The sequence below is a fragment of the Heliangelus exortis genome, chromosome 2 (genome assembly GCF_036169615.1).
Source record: "Heliangelus exortis chromosome 2, bHelExo1.hap1, whole genome shotgun sequence".
NCBI classification, from domain to species: domain Eukaryota; kingdom Metazoa; phylum Chordata; class Aves; order Apodiformes; family Trochilidae; genus Heliangelus; species Heliangelus exortis.
The window spans coordinates 43,813,731-43,829,880 of record NC_092423.1 but is presented as its reverse complement, the minus strand read 5'-3'; the positions used below and the strand labels follow the sequence as shown (position 1 = coordinate 43,829,880).

At 40.8% G+C, this 16,150-nt stretch overlaps 1 protein-coding gene across 1 annotated transcript in view; it reads left to right on the top strand.

The window, feature by feature from the left end:
- CPNE4 (copine 4) overlaps positions 1-16,150 on the top strand; it is a 231,835-nt gene that overhangs the window by 118,849 nt on the left and 96,836 nt on the right. Inside the window, exon 3 of the mRNA XM_071735821.1 lies at positions 1,075-1,254. Within this exon, the coding sequence (XP_071591922.1) occupies positions 1,075-1,254 (180 nt within the window). The remainder of the gene's footprint in view (positions 1-1,074; positions 1,255-16,150) is intronic.

Below are 16,150 nucleotides of genomic sequence, written 5' to 3'. Positions count from 1 at the left end.
AACAAGCCTAATGCATTATAAACTCTGAAAAGTGAAGCAAGTGGCTATCATATTTTGTACAACAGATGTTCTTGATCAGGAATCAGACAAAAGATCTCATCACTCTTCCTCTGAGCAATTTAATTTGTCTGTTCCATGGTACACCAGCCAACTCCTATCTAGTGACTGACAAGCCCTACTTCATTTTAGGATCAGTTCCTTTAATCTTAAAGAATTTGTAGGGTTCTTTTCTGTACCAGAGCAAAGGGAGTGGAAAAAATGAAATGTCTTCATTGCTTATGGTGTCACCAGTGATACATCCTGATGAAAAGTAACAAAGGCCTACTTCAAAAATACCTTTTAAGAGAACTGGAAAGTACTCTTAGAGCACTTTTTTGAAGAAAGAGCCATTTGGATTTGCTGGTGTTTCTTTAGCAGTTGTAAAGCTCAGAGGAAGGGATAAGCAGTGTGTAATCTATCAGATTCTTGTAATGCAATTTAGTGATGTGAAAAAATTGATGAATTTTTAGGCAAAGTTGTTTGCTGTGGATCCAGCTCTCTACTCCTTAATCACACCAGTTGTCTAGAATGAGTAATTACTGAGGTTTTTGCTTGCTTATCCACTTAGTTTGATAAAACTGTGTATCGCTCTGCTGCTGTTTTGTAGGGATGGTTGGGTACTGCTGGATAGGTCAGTTCTGTAATTATTCTATAGTTAATTTCCCAGTTGTTAGCCTAGCACAAAAGACAGCTGTTTTGCCTGTGCACAGTTCCTGACTCTGCCACCTGACTGATCTGGGGTACCCAACAGGGGACTGTCATTGCTCACCCTGCAGAGGAGGCTACAGATTGGGCCTGCCAATATCTGCCACAGATTTGCTAGAAAGGAGAAGCAAGGGAAGTTGGCTTTACCTTGTGCGTGTGGACAGCCCCGCAGAGAAACAGCAGCTGCTGCTGCTGCCCATCCTAATGGCAGTGTCTGTGGCCAGAGCTGTCAGCTCTGATAAATGAGCCAAGTGTGTTTGAGGAGCTCACTGTAAGTTTATCATGGGCAGAAAGAGAAACTGCTGATGTGACCTCTTTTCCATTTGGCAGGTGGACAGGACAGAAGTGATTCGAACCTGTATAAATCCTGTCTTCTCCAAGCTGTTCACAGTGGACTTCTATTTCGAAGAGGTGCAGCGGCTGCGGTTTGAAGTCCATGACATCAGCAGCAATCACAACGGGCTGAAGGAAGCAGATTTTCTTGGTGGCATGGAGTGCACTCTTGGACAAGTAGGTGTCACTGCCATTCTTCCCCGTTGCCTGTCATCTTCTCTATGTTTATGAAATGCATTGCTTTGTTAAATGACTGATTGGTGAGATTTTTTTGTTCATGACAAAATTCTTAATCGATGCTGTGAAGAGGATAATTAAGAACTTCTGCTGATTTGATCTACAGCTGCAGTATAGCTTCAAGTCAGCCAGTGCTGTAGCAAACTGAGTGTCAGTGGTTGGCCTTTTACAGTAAGAGCCCAGGTTCACTACACCAGTGTTAAGAAGTAGACTGATGTGGGAGAAAGTTATTGTTCCTATGGTACTATATGTATGTATGCATTATATGGTACTTAAAGCAAGTTCAAAGTCCAAGCAAAACTTTAAAATATACTTTATTCACATAAGGTAGTGCCTGGTGATGTGGCAAATGGAGAGATAAGGTTAGATTAATTTCCCTGACTCAGTCATCCTAAAGTTAGAGGTCTAGACTAAGTTGCTGTTCTGATTTCCATCTTTAGTTCAGTGGAGAGAAACAGGCAGTTTCAGCAGTTGATTCATTCCACCTGAGATTAGCATAAATTGCTTTCAGCAGATACCTGTTTTTCCCATCAGTTATCAAGACAGTCTAGACAGCTGGCTCAGAGTAGATGCCTAACTTTATAGATGGCTAAATTTAAGAGTGATGAGTCCTATCCATAGGACCAATATCTAGAGGCTGTCAGAGCCAGGTCTGCAGCTAATTCCTATACTGCTGACTGATAGGATGCTACAGTGTCCCCAGGTCACAGAGTTTATTTCTAACTGGCACACTTTTTGTTATGGAGGGTCTCATAACAGGGATCTCAGCTCTATCCATAATAGCAAGGCCAAAGATGGTCTCAGTTTCACTGAGCTTCATGTAAATGTTCTCTCCACTCTGTGGTAGCCTTGTTTAGATTATCCTTTGCAGAACTTCCACGTAAGTTTATAACCTGAATGTGGTAGCTTTGCATGGAAGATGCGACAAAGCTTTTGTTGCCTATTTTCTCACCTTTTCTTATTGCTACCTCTACCCCACCACAGAGAGCCTTTTGGTTTTCTTTCCAAAGGTAAATGGCCAAACAAGTCCTCTCAGTGAGACAATTAATACAAAATTGTTGCGGCGAGCCTTCTTTCTTTCGGGGAACTCAGTTCTTCTCCGGGAGCTCTTTCCTGCTGTTCCTCTCCTCAGGCATCTTCATCTGCTTCTGACTCTGCTTCTGGGAGCATGCCTTTTACCTAGCCCTTCAGCCCCGCCCATTTCCGGCTGGGGCAGGCCCTAATTAGTGGGCACACCTGGGCTTAAGCTCCCAGTTCATTATCAGTGACACCTGAGGACTTATGGTCTCCTCTACATTTCCCCCCTTTTTGTTGTTTGTTGAAAAAAATAAACTTCATTTTTTCAATAAGCCTTTTTAAACATTTCATTATCTTTCATTATTTTTCAACATTTACAACAATTTACAATTCATTTTTTTTGAAACATTTTTACAATTCATTTTTAAAACATTTCAAACATTTTTACAATAATTTATAAAGTAGACGCTTCGGGCCCCACGGGACACTCAGCTAAGAGCATCGAGGGGGCGCCGGATAAACATTTTTCAATAAATATATTTCTCGAAGTAAACGCTTCGGGCCCCGCAGGGCACTCAGCTAAGAGCATCGAGGGGGCGCCGGATAAACGTTTAATTATTTTCATTATTTTTCAATAAATATTTTTTTTTTTTCTCTTAGCCTTTATGGAGGGAAAGTTCAGGCTCTTACCGGCCTTTATCAGCAGGAGATGAGGTCTCAGAACACCAGCTCAGCTTTCGCTGGTACTCGCCACCTCGGAATGCCTGGCCATGCAGAGACTTCTCCGAGCATTCGGCGCACCAGTCTTATCGCGTGTCCCTAGGGCCCCGTTTTCAGGACCGCACTATTGCGTGTCCCTGGGGGCTCCGTTTCAGGACCGCGTTGTGTGTCCCTGGGAGGCTCCGTTTCAGGACCGCGTTATCGCGTGTCCCTGGGAGACTCCGTTTCAGGGGCCGCACTGACTTGATGCGCACTCAGAGCTCCGCTTCGGCTTCAGCATTCCTCGGGCTTGAGTTCCACGCGCCAACTCGCTGCGCCTTTCGAACCTCATTCTTCTCTCCCGTCTGGCTCGCCATACCGGGCTGTTGTATCTCGCCGTGCTGGGCTTCTATTTTGAGCTTCTACACGCCGCCTTCCGCATTTAAGCTAGGCCTTGTGGAGCTTGTTCCCGTGGTTGCGTTTTTGGAGCTCTTTCCTTAGAGCGTCCCGCACCACTGTGGTGTCTCCATCTGACGTGGTTGCGTATTTCGAAGCTCTTTTTATCGCCTTTCGCATTTAAGCCAGGCTTTGTAGAGCTTCCCGCAACCAAGGTGGTCGTGTAGAGCTTCTTTTTTACCTCAGCATTTACGGCTTGCTCTTGTTGCCCGCATTCTCCACCAGATGTTGCGGCGAGCCTTCTTTCTTTCGGGGAACTCAGTTCTTCTCCGGGAGCTCTTTCCTGCTGTTCCTCTCCTCAGGCATCTTCATCTGCTTCTGACTCTGCTTCTGGGAGCATGCCTTTTACCTAGCCCTTCAGCCCCGCCCATTTCCGGCTGGGGCAGGCCCTAATTAGTGGGCACACCTGGGCTTAAGCTCCCAGTTCATTATCAGTGACACCTGAGGACTTATGGTCTCCTCTACACAAAATATATGTATTTACTAACCTGAAAGGCCAACATGAAGATACTGGTATTTAGTTTATTTATAATGCACAATAAATTTGTTCTTTCTGACAAACATTTTTGTGGCCTTAATCAATGAAAATAAGCTAGCCCATAAGGCCAAAAAAAGTGAAAACCAAAAAAGTTATTACTATGTTCTGCCTTAATTGGCTTGAAAATGAAGGGGAAAAAATGTCATTGCTGCTGCCTGTAGCATAAAGGAGTATATAATGATTTGATCTTTAAAAATAGCACACAGCTGTGTTGGCTGTAGTTTAATTTCAGTGGTAACCAAGAAAAAAATAACAGCGTGAAATCTGTTCACAGTAATGTAGCTTTCAGTACCCTGATCTCATATTTATACTTTTTTGATGGGTTCTTTACCACCCTACCTCCTCTCTAGTTTTTTTAATTTATGGAATTCTTCAACTGATTTTAAATCCCAAAATGTTTGTGCTGGAATTGTCATCCAAGCAGTCATTATGAGGTGTCCAGTATTGAAAATCCTGCAGCACAGGGTGTACATACAGAATTTACACTCATTCTTAGCTATTTGGTGTAATTACTGCAACTTTTAATGATAATAACATAGCTGTGGCTTTTCTTGAGATAATTTTGACATTGATTTGTTGCTCTACATCACTTCCATGTCTGCATAAAACATGATTTTGTATGATGCTATATGCCTGTCTATCTGTACACTTCCCCATTGCAAGTAGGTTTTATCTGAGACATCCAGGAAAGCTCCAGATTTTTAGGCATGGTCTGAAAGATTGACTCCCTCCTCACTTCCCATAAAGTGTCAGCTTCTATTGCTCTGTTCTAGGCAACAGCTGCTCTATCAGAGATTCACTGCTACCTGTACCTGTTTGTAGATTATCATTCAGCTGTTTAGTAAACCTGTGGTTTTGCCCGAATCCTGTAATACTCCTGACTGAACCAAAATCAGTTGGAATAATAAATATTGGGAAAGGCAATAGCATGGTTGTGCAGGAAGCTGAGACAAGCAAGTTTCATGTTCTTCTGATCCAGCTAAATCTGTACACACAGCCTACCCAGTAGATAGAAGCCTGTTGGAAATCTGAGGTCTCGGATGTGAGCGATGGAGAAATGAATTTCTTTGGAAGGTTTCATTACTAACAGTCTCCTCCCAAACTGGTGTAATAAATCTGTGTCCCAAGAGAGTGACAAGGGCAGGGACCAGTAGGCTGTTAAATCGTGAGCATATGCTGCCCAGTGGCATTCCTCTGGGATTTCAGCAAGGCTTATTTCTGCTGCTCTTGCCACAAGAGCCTCTCCTGGTAACTGCTGCAGCGGGCAGTCAGTTGTAGTTGGAAGTGAAGAGTAGATGTGTCAATAGGCATTTCATATGCCACAGTGTTTAAACGCAGTAGAACCAGTCGTTGTGGATAGGTGCCTGCTGAGTGTAATTAAGAAAAAGTCAATGTGCTTGATGGAGACATTTTCTTAAAGTGGTTTGTTTTGCCTATCATGCTCGGGAGTTGCCCTTTCCAATAAAACAATAGCTGATTATCTTTTGAAGGATTTGAGGGGGAGTAGCCTTAGTGCAGGGCTTTGGGAGACATTTTTTTGTTTCCTTTTAAGTAATGAGAGTCTATTCTTATTGAGCACAAGAGGAAAATTTTTCACTGTGAGGGTTGGAATCATCTCCCTGGGGAAGTGGTGGATTCCCCCACTTTGGAAAGTTTTAAGTCTCAGCTCAACAAGGAGCTGAGACATCTCACATAATCATTAATATTAGAAGGGCTGAACCAGGTGATCCTCAGGGTCCCTTACAGCCTAATAATCTGTGATAATTCTATGAGTCCTTCCACTCAGAAAGGCTGTTTTTAACATTCCAGTTTCCCAGCTTCATTGTCCTGGTGTTGTGCTCAATTGCAGAATGTTGTTGGATCTGCTCTGTGCAATCAGAATGACAGTCAGATCAAGAAAGCCCTAAAATATTAGAGAAGGTACTGAAGTTGAAAGTGAAAAAAAAATTTTGTCAATTAGCAGTGTAATGTTAATATATAGTCTTCAATTATATTAGCTTATAAATAGGAGTTTCTTAAGGAACTTTGCATCAAGAGTATTTAGGGTACTCCAACCAACCTATTGTATTATTCAAATGAGGTGGTATTGTTAAATGGTAGTCTTAGATGCATAATTTAAAACATTTTTAAATTATTTTTCCATTTTACAGTTAATTTCTGCGTAACTGCATAAAACTAATCAAACCATCACATGATGAGCAGTGAAATCACAAGCAGTAATATTTTAACTGCCATTTAGGGGTACTACTGTACAGAGCTGACATCTTCCTTTCCTACAGGTCCTATAGGTGCTATCAATCACTTCATCCTTGCTTATGGTTTTACAGTTCTTGTCTGCAATAAGGAGAGTAAATTCTTCCTTTTTCCCCTTTGTTTTTCCCCTTCCTTTTCCCCACCCCTAGGAGAAGTGTTTAGGCACTCACTCAGACTTCTCACTTCCAACTGAACCTCCATCAGATCACTGATGGGTTTGTATTTCTGTTGCTTTTTTGGTTGCTCAGAACTGATTGTCTTGAGGTGCAGGAGCTAACTATATTTTTTTTTTTTTTTTTTTTTTTTGTGAATTTCAGGGGTATTTATCCATCAAAAAAACCAATGGGAAAAAAATCTTAGGTGAACGGTGTCAGAAATTTGTTAGCCTAATTTCTGTGGTATTCAGCTGGGATAGTAAAACCTCAAACCCAAGTTCTCTTTCATTTAAATGCTAGTGCCTTCATGTGTTCTCATCCACTCTAATGTTCTTTTATTGGAATTGTTCTGGTTTGTATTCCACAAGCTTTATAAAATGTTGGAATTTTGTCATTTAGTACAGTAGGAGCTCAAACTTTTTAATGACCAAAGTTGACTTCTTAGCACACAGGGATTATAAGTATCAGGAGGATGTGGCTTAGGAACACTTTTTTCCTCTAAAGTTCCATCCAAAAGCCTCACTCTGATCTTTCAGAACTCACCAAAAGTATTTCAGTGAATGATCATTTTCTGACAAGCACTAAGCAAACCTATGTTGCCAGGACATCCTTGCTTACTGCTCAGCTGTGCATGCAACATCATTAAATTACAGGAACCAGTAAAGTTGTTATTTTTTAAATGCAGTGGACCATTCCAGCTCTGCAGTGTACAAATGGACTTTGTGGCTTTTCTTCCATTACTTACCATGCCTGGTCTCTGCCATTTTGATATTTGTGATTCTATTTCTTGTTTGGTTTCCTTTAATTTACAGAAGTTTAAAAATACTGTTATAATTCAGAACTCCTTTACATGCTCAGCTAATAAAGAAAAGTAAAGAAACAAGTAAAGAAAACTGCAGAAATGTACATATTTTCCTGCCAAAAGCACTTTCAGGTATTATTTAGAGATCTAATATTTGCCATACATGCATTTATGTATGAATTATATTGAAAATCTTTCTTTTTAATAATCAGTATTGTTTTCTGTGTGCTTTTAATAACATGTGCCATTAGCAGATCATGCACGTGAAAAGGATGACCAGTTATTAGTTCAGCTTCAGCCATTGCAAATCCCCTTGTTCTTGAATTGGAGAAGGGCTAAAGGAGCCATGATTTTACCTGAAATAATTAAACTGAAGTAGCCTGTATGAGAATATTTGTTTGATAGGCTGTTGGCTGCTTCCATGGTGCAAAAGACAGGATCCTTTTTTTCAAGGTATTTGAATTCCTAAATCTCATTACGTGTCTGTATGCCTCCTTAGGTATCTAAACACCCTGAAATACTTGGCCTTTGAAAATGAAGTTGCTCAATTGATTAGTGGCATGAATAATGTACTTTATTAGATATGAATGTAATTTTCTATCAGGGCTGACTCAGAGCAGAAGCAAATCATCAGCACATCACCCTCCCTGGCTTTTCCTAAGTATTTAAACACCTCTGTTATATCCAGAAAGCTCTTGGTTTGCCATTGCAGTATGATGTCTGAAGCTGTAAAATTTTCAGTTCCTGATGGAACTTGCCAGTAAAAGTTAATGGAATTACTTGTACAGTTTGTACTGTTTTGTTTTTACATACTTTATCTTTTTGTATGAATTTCAGTAGAAGTCCTCAGAAAAGTAATTTAAAATTTAGCTTGCAATTATAACAAGTTACTATTATGATTTATTATAAAAAGGCTGCAATGCTACATACTAATTAAACTCAATGCTATCGATGAACTATTTCCTGTAACAATGTTATTGCCTCTTGTGATAGGGGTATCACAAGTGTGTGATTTCCTCAGTGTTCTGAGTGACTGTTTTCAGGTACATATTTATAACAAAGGCAGGGAGAGAAGTAATGCAGCTGTAAATAGACTGTGAGCTGATCTATACTTTAGGAAAAAAAAGAAATCTTGAAGAGGGGTGAGTATGGCACAAAAAGTACCATATGTATGGCAAGGATGCATATAGCAGTAAACCTGTCTCTACTAAGAAACAAGAACTCTGTGAGCAGTTAAAAGGAAATTTCTTTCATTATGGACATACACATCTCAACTTGTCCCTGGGCAGGGATTTCTTGGTATCTGTGAAGGGACAAACTCATCCCCCAAACCCTTTCTTCTGAGAGCAGAGCATTTGGCATCTGGCATCTACCTGCTGCCTGGTCTCTCGTGTTGAAATGTAGCATGCTTGATGCATATTTGACTGTCTGACCCCATCCATAGAAATTATTTAGTGAGTTCAGAAGTGGTTGGGGGATAAATAGCAAGACAGACACAAGCATTTCAGAGCTGTACAAATCTTGTTTTGCAAAAAAAAAAAAAAAAAAAACCAAAAAAAAAAAACCAGGCTAAGGATGAATGCATGAAGGAGAGATGCGTTTTATGCTGTGAGCTAGAACTACCTCAAACTACCTCAGTACCCTTGCTTAAATTATTTACCCACACAGGTAAAATGTCAGTCATCTTATTTGTGGGTGTTTAGAAGCTTACAGTATTTTACTTGAATGGAATATAGTAAGAGCACACTAATCTTTTAATTAACAAGTTTCAGGATACATTTTACAGATATTAAATCTTCAGTCATTTGTCTAGACACTGTGGTGGGTGTCATTCTACTTAGAGCAGTATCAGGGAAGTATTACAGTCCTTCATTTGAGAGATTTCATTGCTGTGAAAAAGGTGCTTTAGGGATTGTACTTAATTTCATACAGAAAGGGCAGAGCTTAGGAAAGCAGGTAAATGCTAAATACTTTTGCGATGGTTATGTCCTGAGTTTTTTATATTTCACAGAATCCTTCTGTTGCTATACACCAAGGATGAAAGTTATTTTGGAAACACAGTCAAGTAATTTTAATTTTATGTGTTAAATCTCTGCCCCAGCTTGGCAAGAAAGCAATGGCTTATAAATAAAGGAACAGAACTCAGATACAAGATGCTTTAGGTTAGGCTAGCAGTGCATTTTAGCACATTCTGTAGCAAACAATGAAAAAAACCATAACTTCAGGAGGCTCTGAAAAACTCATTAAGGTCAACTGTTGCTTCATAAGGGAAAATGGCTGTACAGGGCTGAGCAGTCTGAACCTGGGGGGGGTGAAATCCCACGAGTACTTGTCTCACTTTTTGAATCCAAACAATGCTGAATACTATGTGGTACCAGCAAATAAAAAACCATCTAACTATCGCTTTGATGGAGGAACAGTTATTGAAAGACCTGACACACTGGTTCTTCACCAAAAATGTGGAGACAGCCCAAGGAGGCTTAAATAGTATTCATGCTTTACAAGCTGTAGGGTGCAAGCAAAGAAGGTGACAGGTAAGACAGAGTGGGTTTGAAGCATTTTATGTTTTGGTAGCTGTTAGTTCATTTAACTGGAGAGGGACAACTATCTCGCTGTGTGACAGGAATGTGAAAAATCCTCTTTGGAAAGGAACACGTTTTGTTCAGATTTCTAAATTGAGAAAAACGAAATGGAGGTACAGAAAGCTAATGTAAGGTTGCAGACTCAGTCTTGTCACTTTGTGGTATTAAATGAGTCCATCTTAAATCCTAGCTGATAACTAAGGCAAAACACATGGAAAGGACGACTACAGGGTGCAGAATTGGCCCTTTCTTGAAGTTTAAGGAGGGATGAGGAAGCAGAGCTGTGGTACTGTGAAACATAAATAATTATACCACAGAGAAATGCAGTTTCAGCAAAATATGCTTCCTAGCTGGCATCACAAACACCAGCACAGGGAGGTGTACACACTCTTGTAAACAAAGTAGTGCCATGTTTAAAAAAGAAGTGCTGACAGCTGAGTGAAATATGCCACTTTGGAAGTGCATGCATGGTGTGAGCAAAAATAGGGGAAGATTAGCTCAGAGTGGTTCAATAGAGGATCAGCAGGTAGTATCACAGCTAAAATTGTGTGAGTTAGCAGTCCAAAAGCAACCAGTATGTTTGTGAGGCTTAAGGTGGACACTGGTGCATGAGCTAACATGCTGCCAAAACCATGGGCACAAGCCTGAGAGCTTACAGTGGCCATTCTGCAGTGAGAGAGGTAGTTCATCTGCAGTTTGGAAAGATAAAATTGAAGTAGTGCCTAGGGGAGGAGGGAAAAGTAATGCTTGTCAAGTTAGGAGCCCTATCAAACTGCAGAGCTGATCATGGATAAACATCTGCTGGAGGGCAGATAGATGTCTAGAGAAGAATTTGCAGATTTTTGGAACGGCTGATGAAAGGTTCAAGAGAGACATTTTTGGAAAGAGGATGACAGCTACTTTACTTTGCTTGACATATCAACATAGTTCTAGTGACAGCTGTTGGAAAAATGCTCTGTTTATTTGTGTACCACTGGTGTTTGGTGGGAGATTGCTTCTCCAGACTTGAGGCTGTATATGTGAAGCACCAAGAGCTCTGTGCTAGGCAAGTGAATGTATTTGGTGGTGAAAATTCAGCCTGTGCAAAAGGCATTTGGATCAAGGGAAAAACGCTAGTAAAATGTGAATAGGTGCTGTTTGCAGCCCTGTAAATAGTTACATCTGCTAGAATAAAGTTAAGCAGCTGTGCAAGTCCTTTAAACAGGAATGACACATCTAGGAGAAGAATTAACATAGAGGTGCTGGGAAATTATTGTTCAACTAAAGCTATTTGACTGATTATCCCACCTGGCAAGGAAGAGATACAAAGACTTCTTGGAGTTATGTACCATGGAGGGAAATTTGTGTCTGACCTGGCTGTATAACTGCATTTGGTGTTCCTGTAAGAAGGCTCAATGGGCAGAAGAGGACAGTCTGAGGAAAGATTGTGAGCACTTGAAAGAGTTGGTTAAAAAATTATCCTAATCTTCAAGTTTTGTAACCACAAAGATAAGTTGCATAGACTTACACGTCACTAGCCAGAGTATTTGCCCAGTCTTGAGTCTATAAAAAACAGAGGCCAGTGTTAACATATCTGTTCACGTGTTTTTGACCACTTGGTAGTAGGTAAGGAACTGGCTGGATGATTGCACCCAAAGAGCTGTGGTCAGTGGTCTCCATTTGGACATTGAGCTAGTGATGAGTGGTGTTCATCAAGAGTCAGTACTGGGAGTTTAACATCTTTGTCAGTGACATGGACAGTGGGCTTGAGTGCACCCTTAGCAAGTCTGATGATGACACCAAGCTGTGTGGTGTGGTTGGCATGCTGGAAGCAAGGGAGGCCATCCAGAGGGACCTTGACAGGCTCAAGAGGTGGACCCATTCCAACCTTCTGAAGTTTAATAAAGCCAAGTGCATGGTCCTGCATTCGGTCTGGGTCAATCCCAAGCACAATTGCAGGCTGGGTGAACAGGCCTGAGAAAAAGGACTTGGAGTGGTTGGTTCGTGAGAAGCTCAACACGAGCCAGTGATGTGTGCTAGCAGCTCAGAAAGCCAAACATATCCTGGGCTGCATCAAAAGAAGAACAGACAGAAAGTCAAGGGAGGTTCTCCCCCTCTGCTCTCTTGAGAGACCCTACCTGGAGTCTGTTCAATAGTCCAGTTCTGGAACTTCCAACACAGGAAGGACATTGAACTCCTGGAATGAGTCTAGAAGAGGGCCATAAAGATGATCAGATGGCTGGAGCACCTCTCCTATGAAGGCAGGCTGAGAGAATTGGGGTTGGTCAGCATGGAGAAGGGAAGGCTCCAGGGAGACCTTAGAGAAGCCTTGCAGTACCTGAAGGGGCCTACAGGAAAGCTGGGGAGGGACTATTCACAAGGACACATAGCGACAGGACATAAGGGAACAGTTTTAAGCTGAAAAAGGGTAGATTTAGGTTAGACATTAGGAATAAATTCTTTTCTATGAGGGTGGGAGGAGAACAGGGAGACATTGGAACAGGTTTTCCAGAGAAGTTGTGCATGGCCCCTTGCTGGAAGTGTTCAAGGCCAGATTGCTTGGGGATTTGAGCAACCCTGCCCATGCAGGGAGGCTGGAACTGGGTTATCTTTAGGGTCTTTTCTAATCCAAATCACTTTATGGTTCTATGACTGTCCCAAGAAATAGTAAATGCCAAGTGTCATAGCCCACCGTTAGGAAAGGGTGCATGGCCATTGTCCATAGATGTTTTAAAAAGCCTGTAACAAAATATTGATGTAATACCCAGAGCTGGGTATTGCATAAGTCTATTTAATTGAGACAAGTAAACAAACTTCACACAGCTCTCTGATTCCAGAGGAAATGTGGAGTGTGACCATCAGACCTCTGGCTCAGGGTAGCACCTTGCAAAACTGAGTCCATGCTGTTGAAGGAATATGAACCCGCCCAAGTTGTCAATATAAACAGGACTTCTCAGTGTGATATAAGAGGTTTATCTGTTCCTGCCAGTGCTAAATCACTGGTTTAAAAAGCCGTATTGAAATTTTCTGATTGGTGTGATTCATAAGCATTAGGAATTCTGAATGGTATTACTGAAAGTTATTCCTATATTTGGTTAGGGAAAGACCACATAGATGAAATATATTTTAAAAGGTTGCTACACAGCCCAGGTTAAATGGATCCGTACATCTCATACCTTATCTTACCCAGAGCTGATTAGTTGTGACTCAGACACAGGAGAGAGCAAACCTTCATCAGTCTAGGAGTGACTGCTGAGCAATGAATTGTACAGAGCTGGTGTCAGTGCTTTGGTGTTTTTATCCCAAGTGTTGGATCTGGTTGTACTTTTAAAATTAAAAAGAGGAGAAAAAAAAACCCAACCCAAAAAAGCGCCTTTTATATATTTTAAATTGGAAATATTATCAAAGGGCAACATGGGAATCCAGGTTAAATTACAGCAGTATTGAGCATCTGTTCAGACCTATCCTTAACGTATTTGATCTTGTATGTAATAAGGTAAATTTAGATCATCTTCAAGGGAATTCCACATCCTCATTTTGTCACAGAGCTGATATGCCTTAGCACTGCAGACCAGGAATCTAACTGAGATTTTCTGTTTATAAATTCTGCAGTCATCTCAACAGGAATCACTTCATATGCATATCCTCCCTCTCTGAACCATTCTGTTCCTTTTCCCACCTCTTGCAAACCTATTCAGTAGGACAGGTGTCTGTCTCAGACCAAAACTGGGCACTAGTTTCTATGTGGTTGTAGCTGCAAATAAATGTAACTTGCTGAGTCACTCTTAGCCTCACCTCTAAAATCTCTGACATCTTTTTCTTCACTTCTACATCCTTTTGTTTACCGGTAGGTCATGCTTCTAATAAAATGTTCATGAAAAAAGAAGCTCTGAAAATGGAATGGGGTTTACTAGGTCTGAACTGGATTCTCCTACCTGGGTTTTAGAAGGGAAACATTTACTTTCTGCACTTCTTCACATCAATTTTGGACAAAACACCTTTTTCTCTGATGTTGAAGTTTTGACCTACAAGGTTTTGAAGTAAGAGTCAAACCAGAGATTGACAAGTGGAAGCTTTGCCATTAATTACCTCATAAGCCATTTTGCAAGTTCAGTCATCTCTGTAACTCTCAACTTGGACAAGTTCTTTCTAGGCCCTCAGTTATTTTTATTTAGGACTTGCTGTCTAGCAGTCAGGTCAGCAAATGCTTTTTATGATGGTGTTCAGATGATGATTTCTGCTGACATATAAACAATAAATATGACACAAAATTGATGGCAGCTTCTTTAGAAGTGGTTCTTTAACCAATGAGAGCAGCTTATTGTCCAGTTCATGAAAAAGGGACCATTTACAGCTAAGGAAATAAGATTCTGTTACTGCAGTGGTCATCTGCTGATCTCAGATTGCTAATTACAGTTTGAGGGAAAGATGTTGGCACATTGTTGCCAGATGGAAGATTCATTTTACTGGCCGCTTAATTAACAACTGGTAAATGATTGCAGCCACCACACATATTTACATATGCAAAGTGCTTACTGTGTCACAACGTTGCTAATGGCTTAGAGAGCAAGTCTTGCTAATGCTATCTACTAAAGGGAATGTCAGAATAAATTATCTTCCCTGGAATTGTGAGCTATCTGCCACCTGCATGGGAACTCCTGAGCTTCAAGCTTTTGACAGTCCAGTGCCTCTGGAGAGCTGAAATGCTTTCCAAAGCAGGAAAGGGAGCTGTAGGAATTTGGTTGTTTCAGAGAGAGAGTTCCTGCTGTTACTAAAGGAGCCTAGCTGAAGGACAGGTTCCCCTTCAAGTTCTGTCTCATACCAGGGATATATATATATATATGTATAATGTAACATAACTGAAATGGTTCCTGGTACACAGTAATCACAACTTTCTTTGGAAGAACATAGTGTGTTTTACAAAGTTGTCTGTGCATCTCAGGGAAGCAGGAAAGGTCAAAAAGTTAAAAAGGCCCTACTCCCCAGCTGCTGTAATTCGCTGTCTGGTTGGTAAAGAACCCATGGTTTAATGGGATGTTAAGAATGATCTGTTGTATTTTTGTATTACCCTTTATTTGGGAATCTAAAACAAGGTTTTTATAAATTGCACCTTGAAGTTCACAGAAACACAATGATTTTTGCTTTAACCTGTTGAGCTGGAAAGAAAACAGAGGTATGGGTGGGTAACTTAAAGGGTCACAGCAATCAATCTTTACAAAGGTCCTAGGGAAGAAAAAGGACATCTAAATCCTGGCAGTATTGGTCATCTTACCTGTAGTCCTGTCTGGTTTTGCCGCTGACCAATATTAGTGGTGAAATCCAAAAGTTTGTAAAAGTGAGTGAAATCAGGGCAGCAGGCTGGTTTATGGAAGGCAGTCCCAAAAGAACAAGTGTTAAATTATTCACTTAAGTAATAGCCAGCTGCAAAAATTCAAGGTAAGAAACATCTGGCAATCTGAAATGGTTGTAAAATGAACATCTGTGAACAGTACCATGTTGTTTTTAAAATTAGTCCGATGCAATTCTGGAGTATATCAGCAGCATAGCTTGCAAGGCAAGAGAAGGTTTTCTTGCATTGGAAAGATCTGGATTATTATATTCAATTTTTGTATTCTAAAAGTATGATGTGGGCCAGTCTGAGAGAGCTCAGAAGAGAGCAAAGAGAACAGTTTGAGGGCTAGAAAATTTGGTCGAAAAAGGAACCACAGGACTACCTTGGGTTCTGTAGTCTAAAGAAGACTGGTGAGTTGTTATTAGTCTTAAGATTTAAAGATTGCCTGAAAGAAGAAGGGAAAAAACATTGTCTTACTTATTCATGGTGCATTAGACAGAAATAATTGGCTTAAACTGCAGAGAATAGGGTTAGCTGTTATGAAAACACATTTACAGTCAGGATAATGAGTACCATAATAAATTGCTAGAGGAAATTGTTTCCCTGTAGCTCTGGATATCTTTAAGAACTAATGAGACACACATCTGTCAGGTATAGCTTCCCCAGGTGTAGCTGGTCCTGCAATAGTGCACAGAAGCTGGACAAAGTGCTTCTGGATGTCCTGTCTAGCCCTTTGACAAGCCTATGATCCAGCCCTGTGGTGGTTCTCCTATCTCACATTGAAAGCCCATTTAAGACTTGCTTTTGTCCTGCTCTCTCTGTTATGACAGTAGCTGTGTGTAATCTGAGGTGCTGTTTTCACTCCTCTGTTCAATAGAGCAAATTAATGGGCAGGGTGTGCATGTTTTCCCATGATGATGTCAGACTGAAATTTACATCCTGCTCACACTTATCTCACAGCACTTTTTTAGATGACCATGACTTCATATTACTCACACTGCTCCAGCTCTGGCCATTACCTAT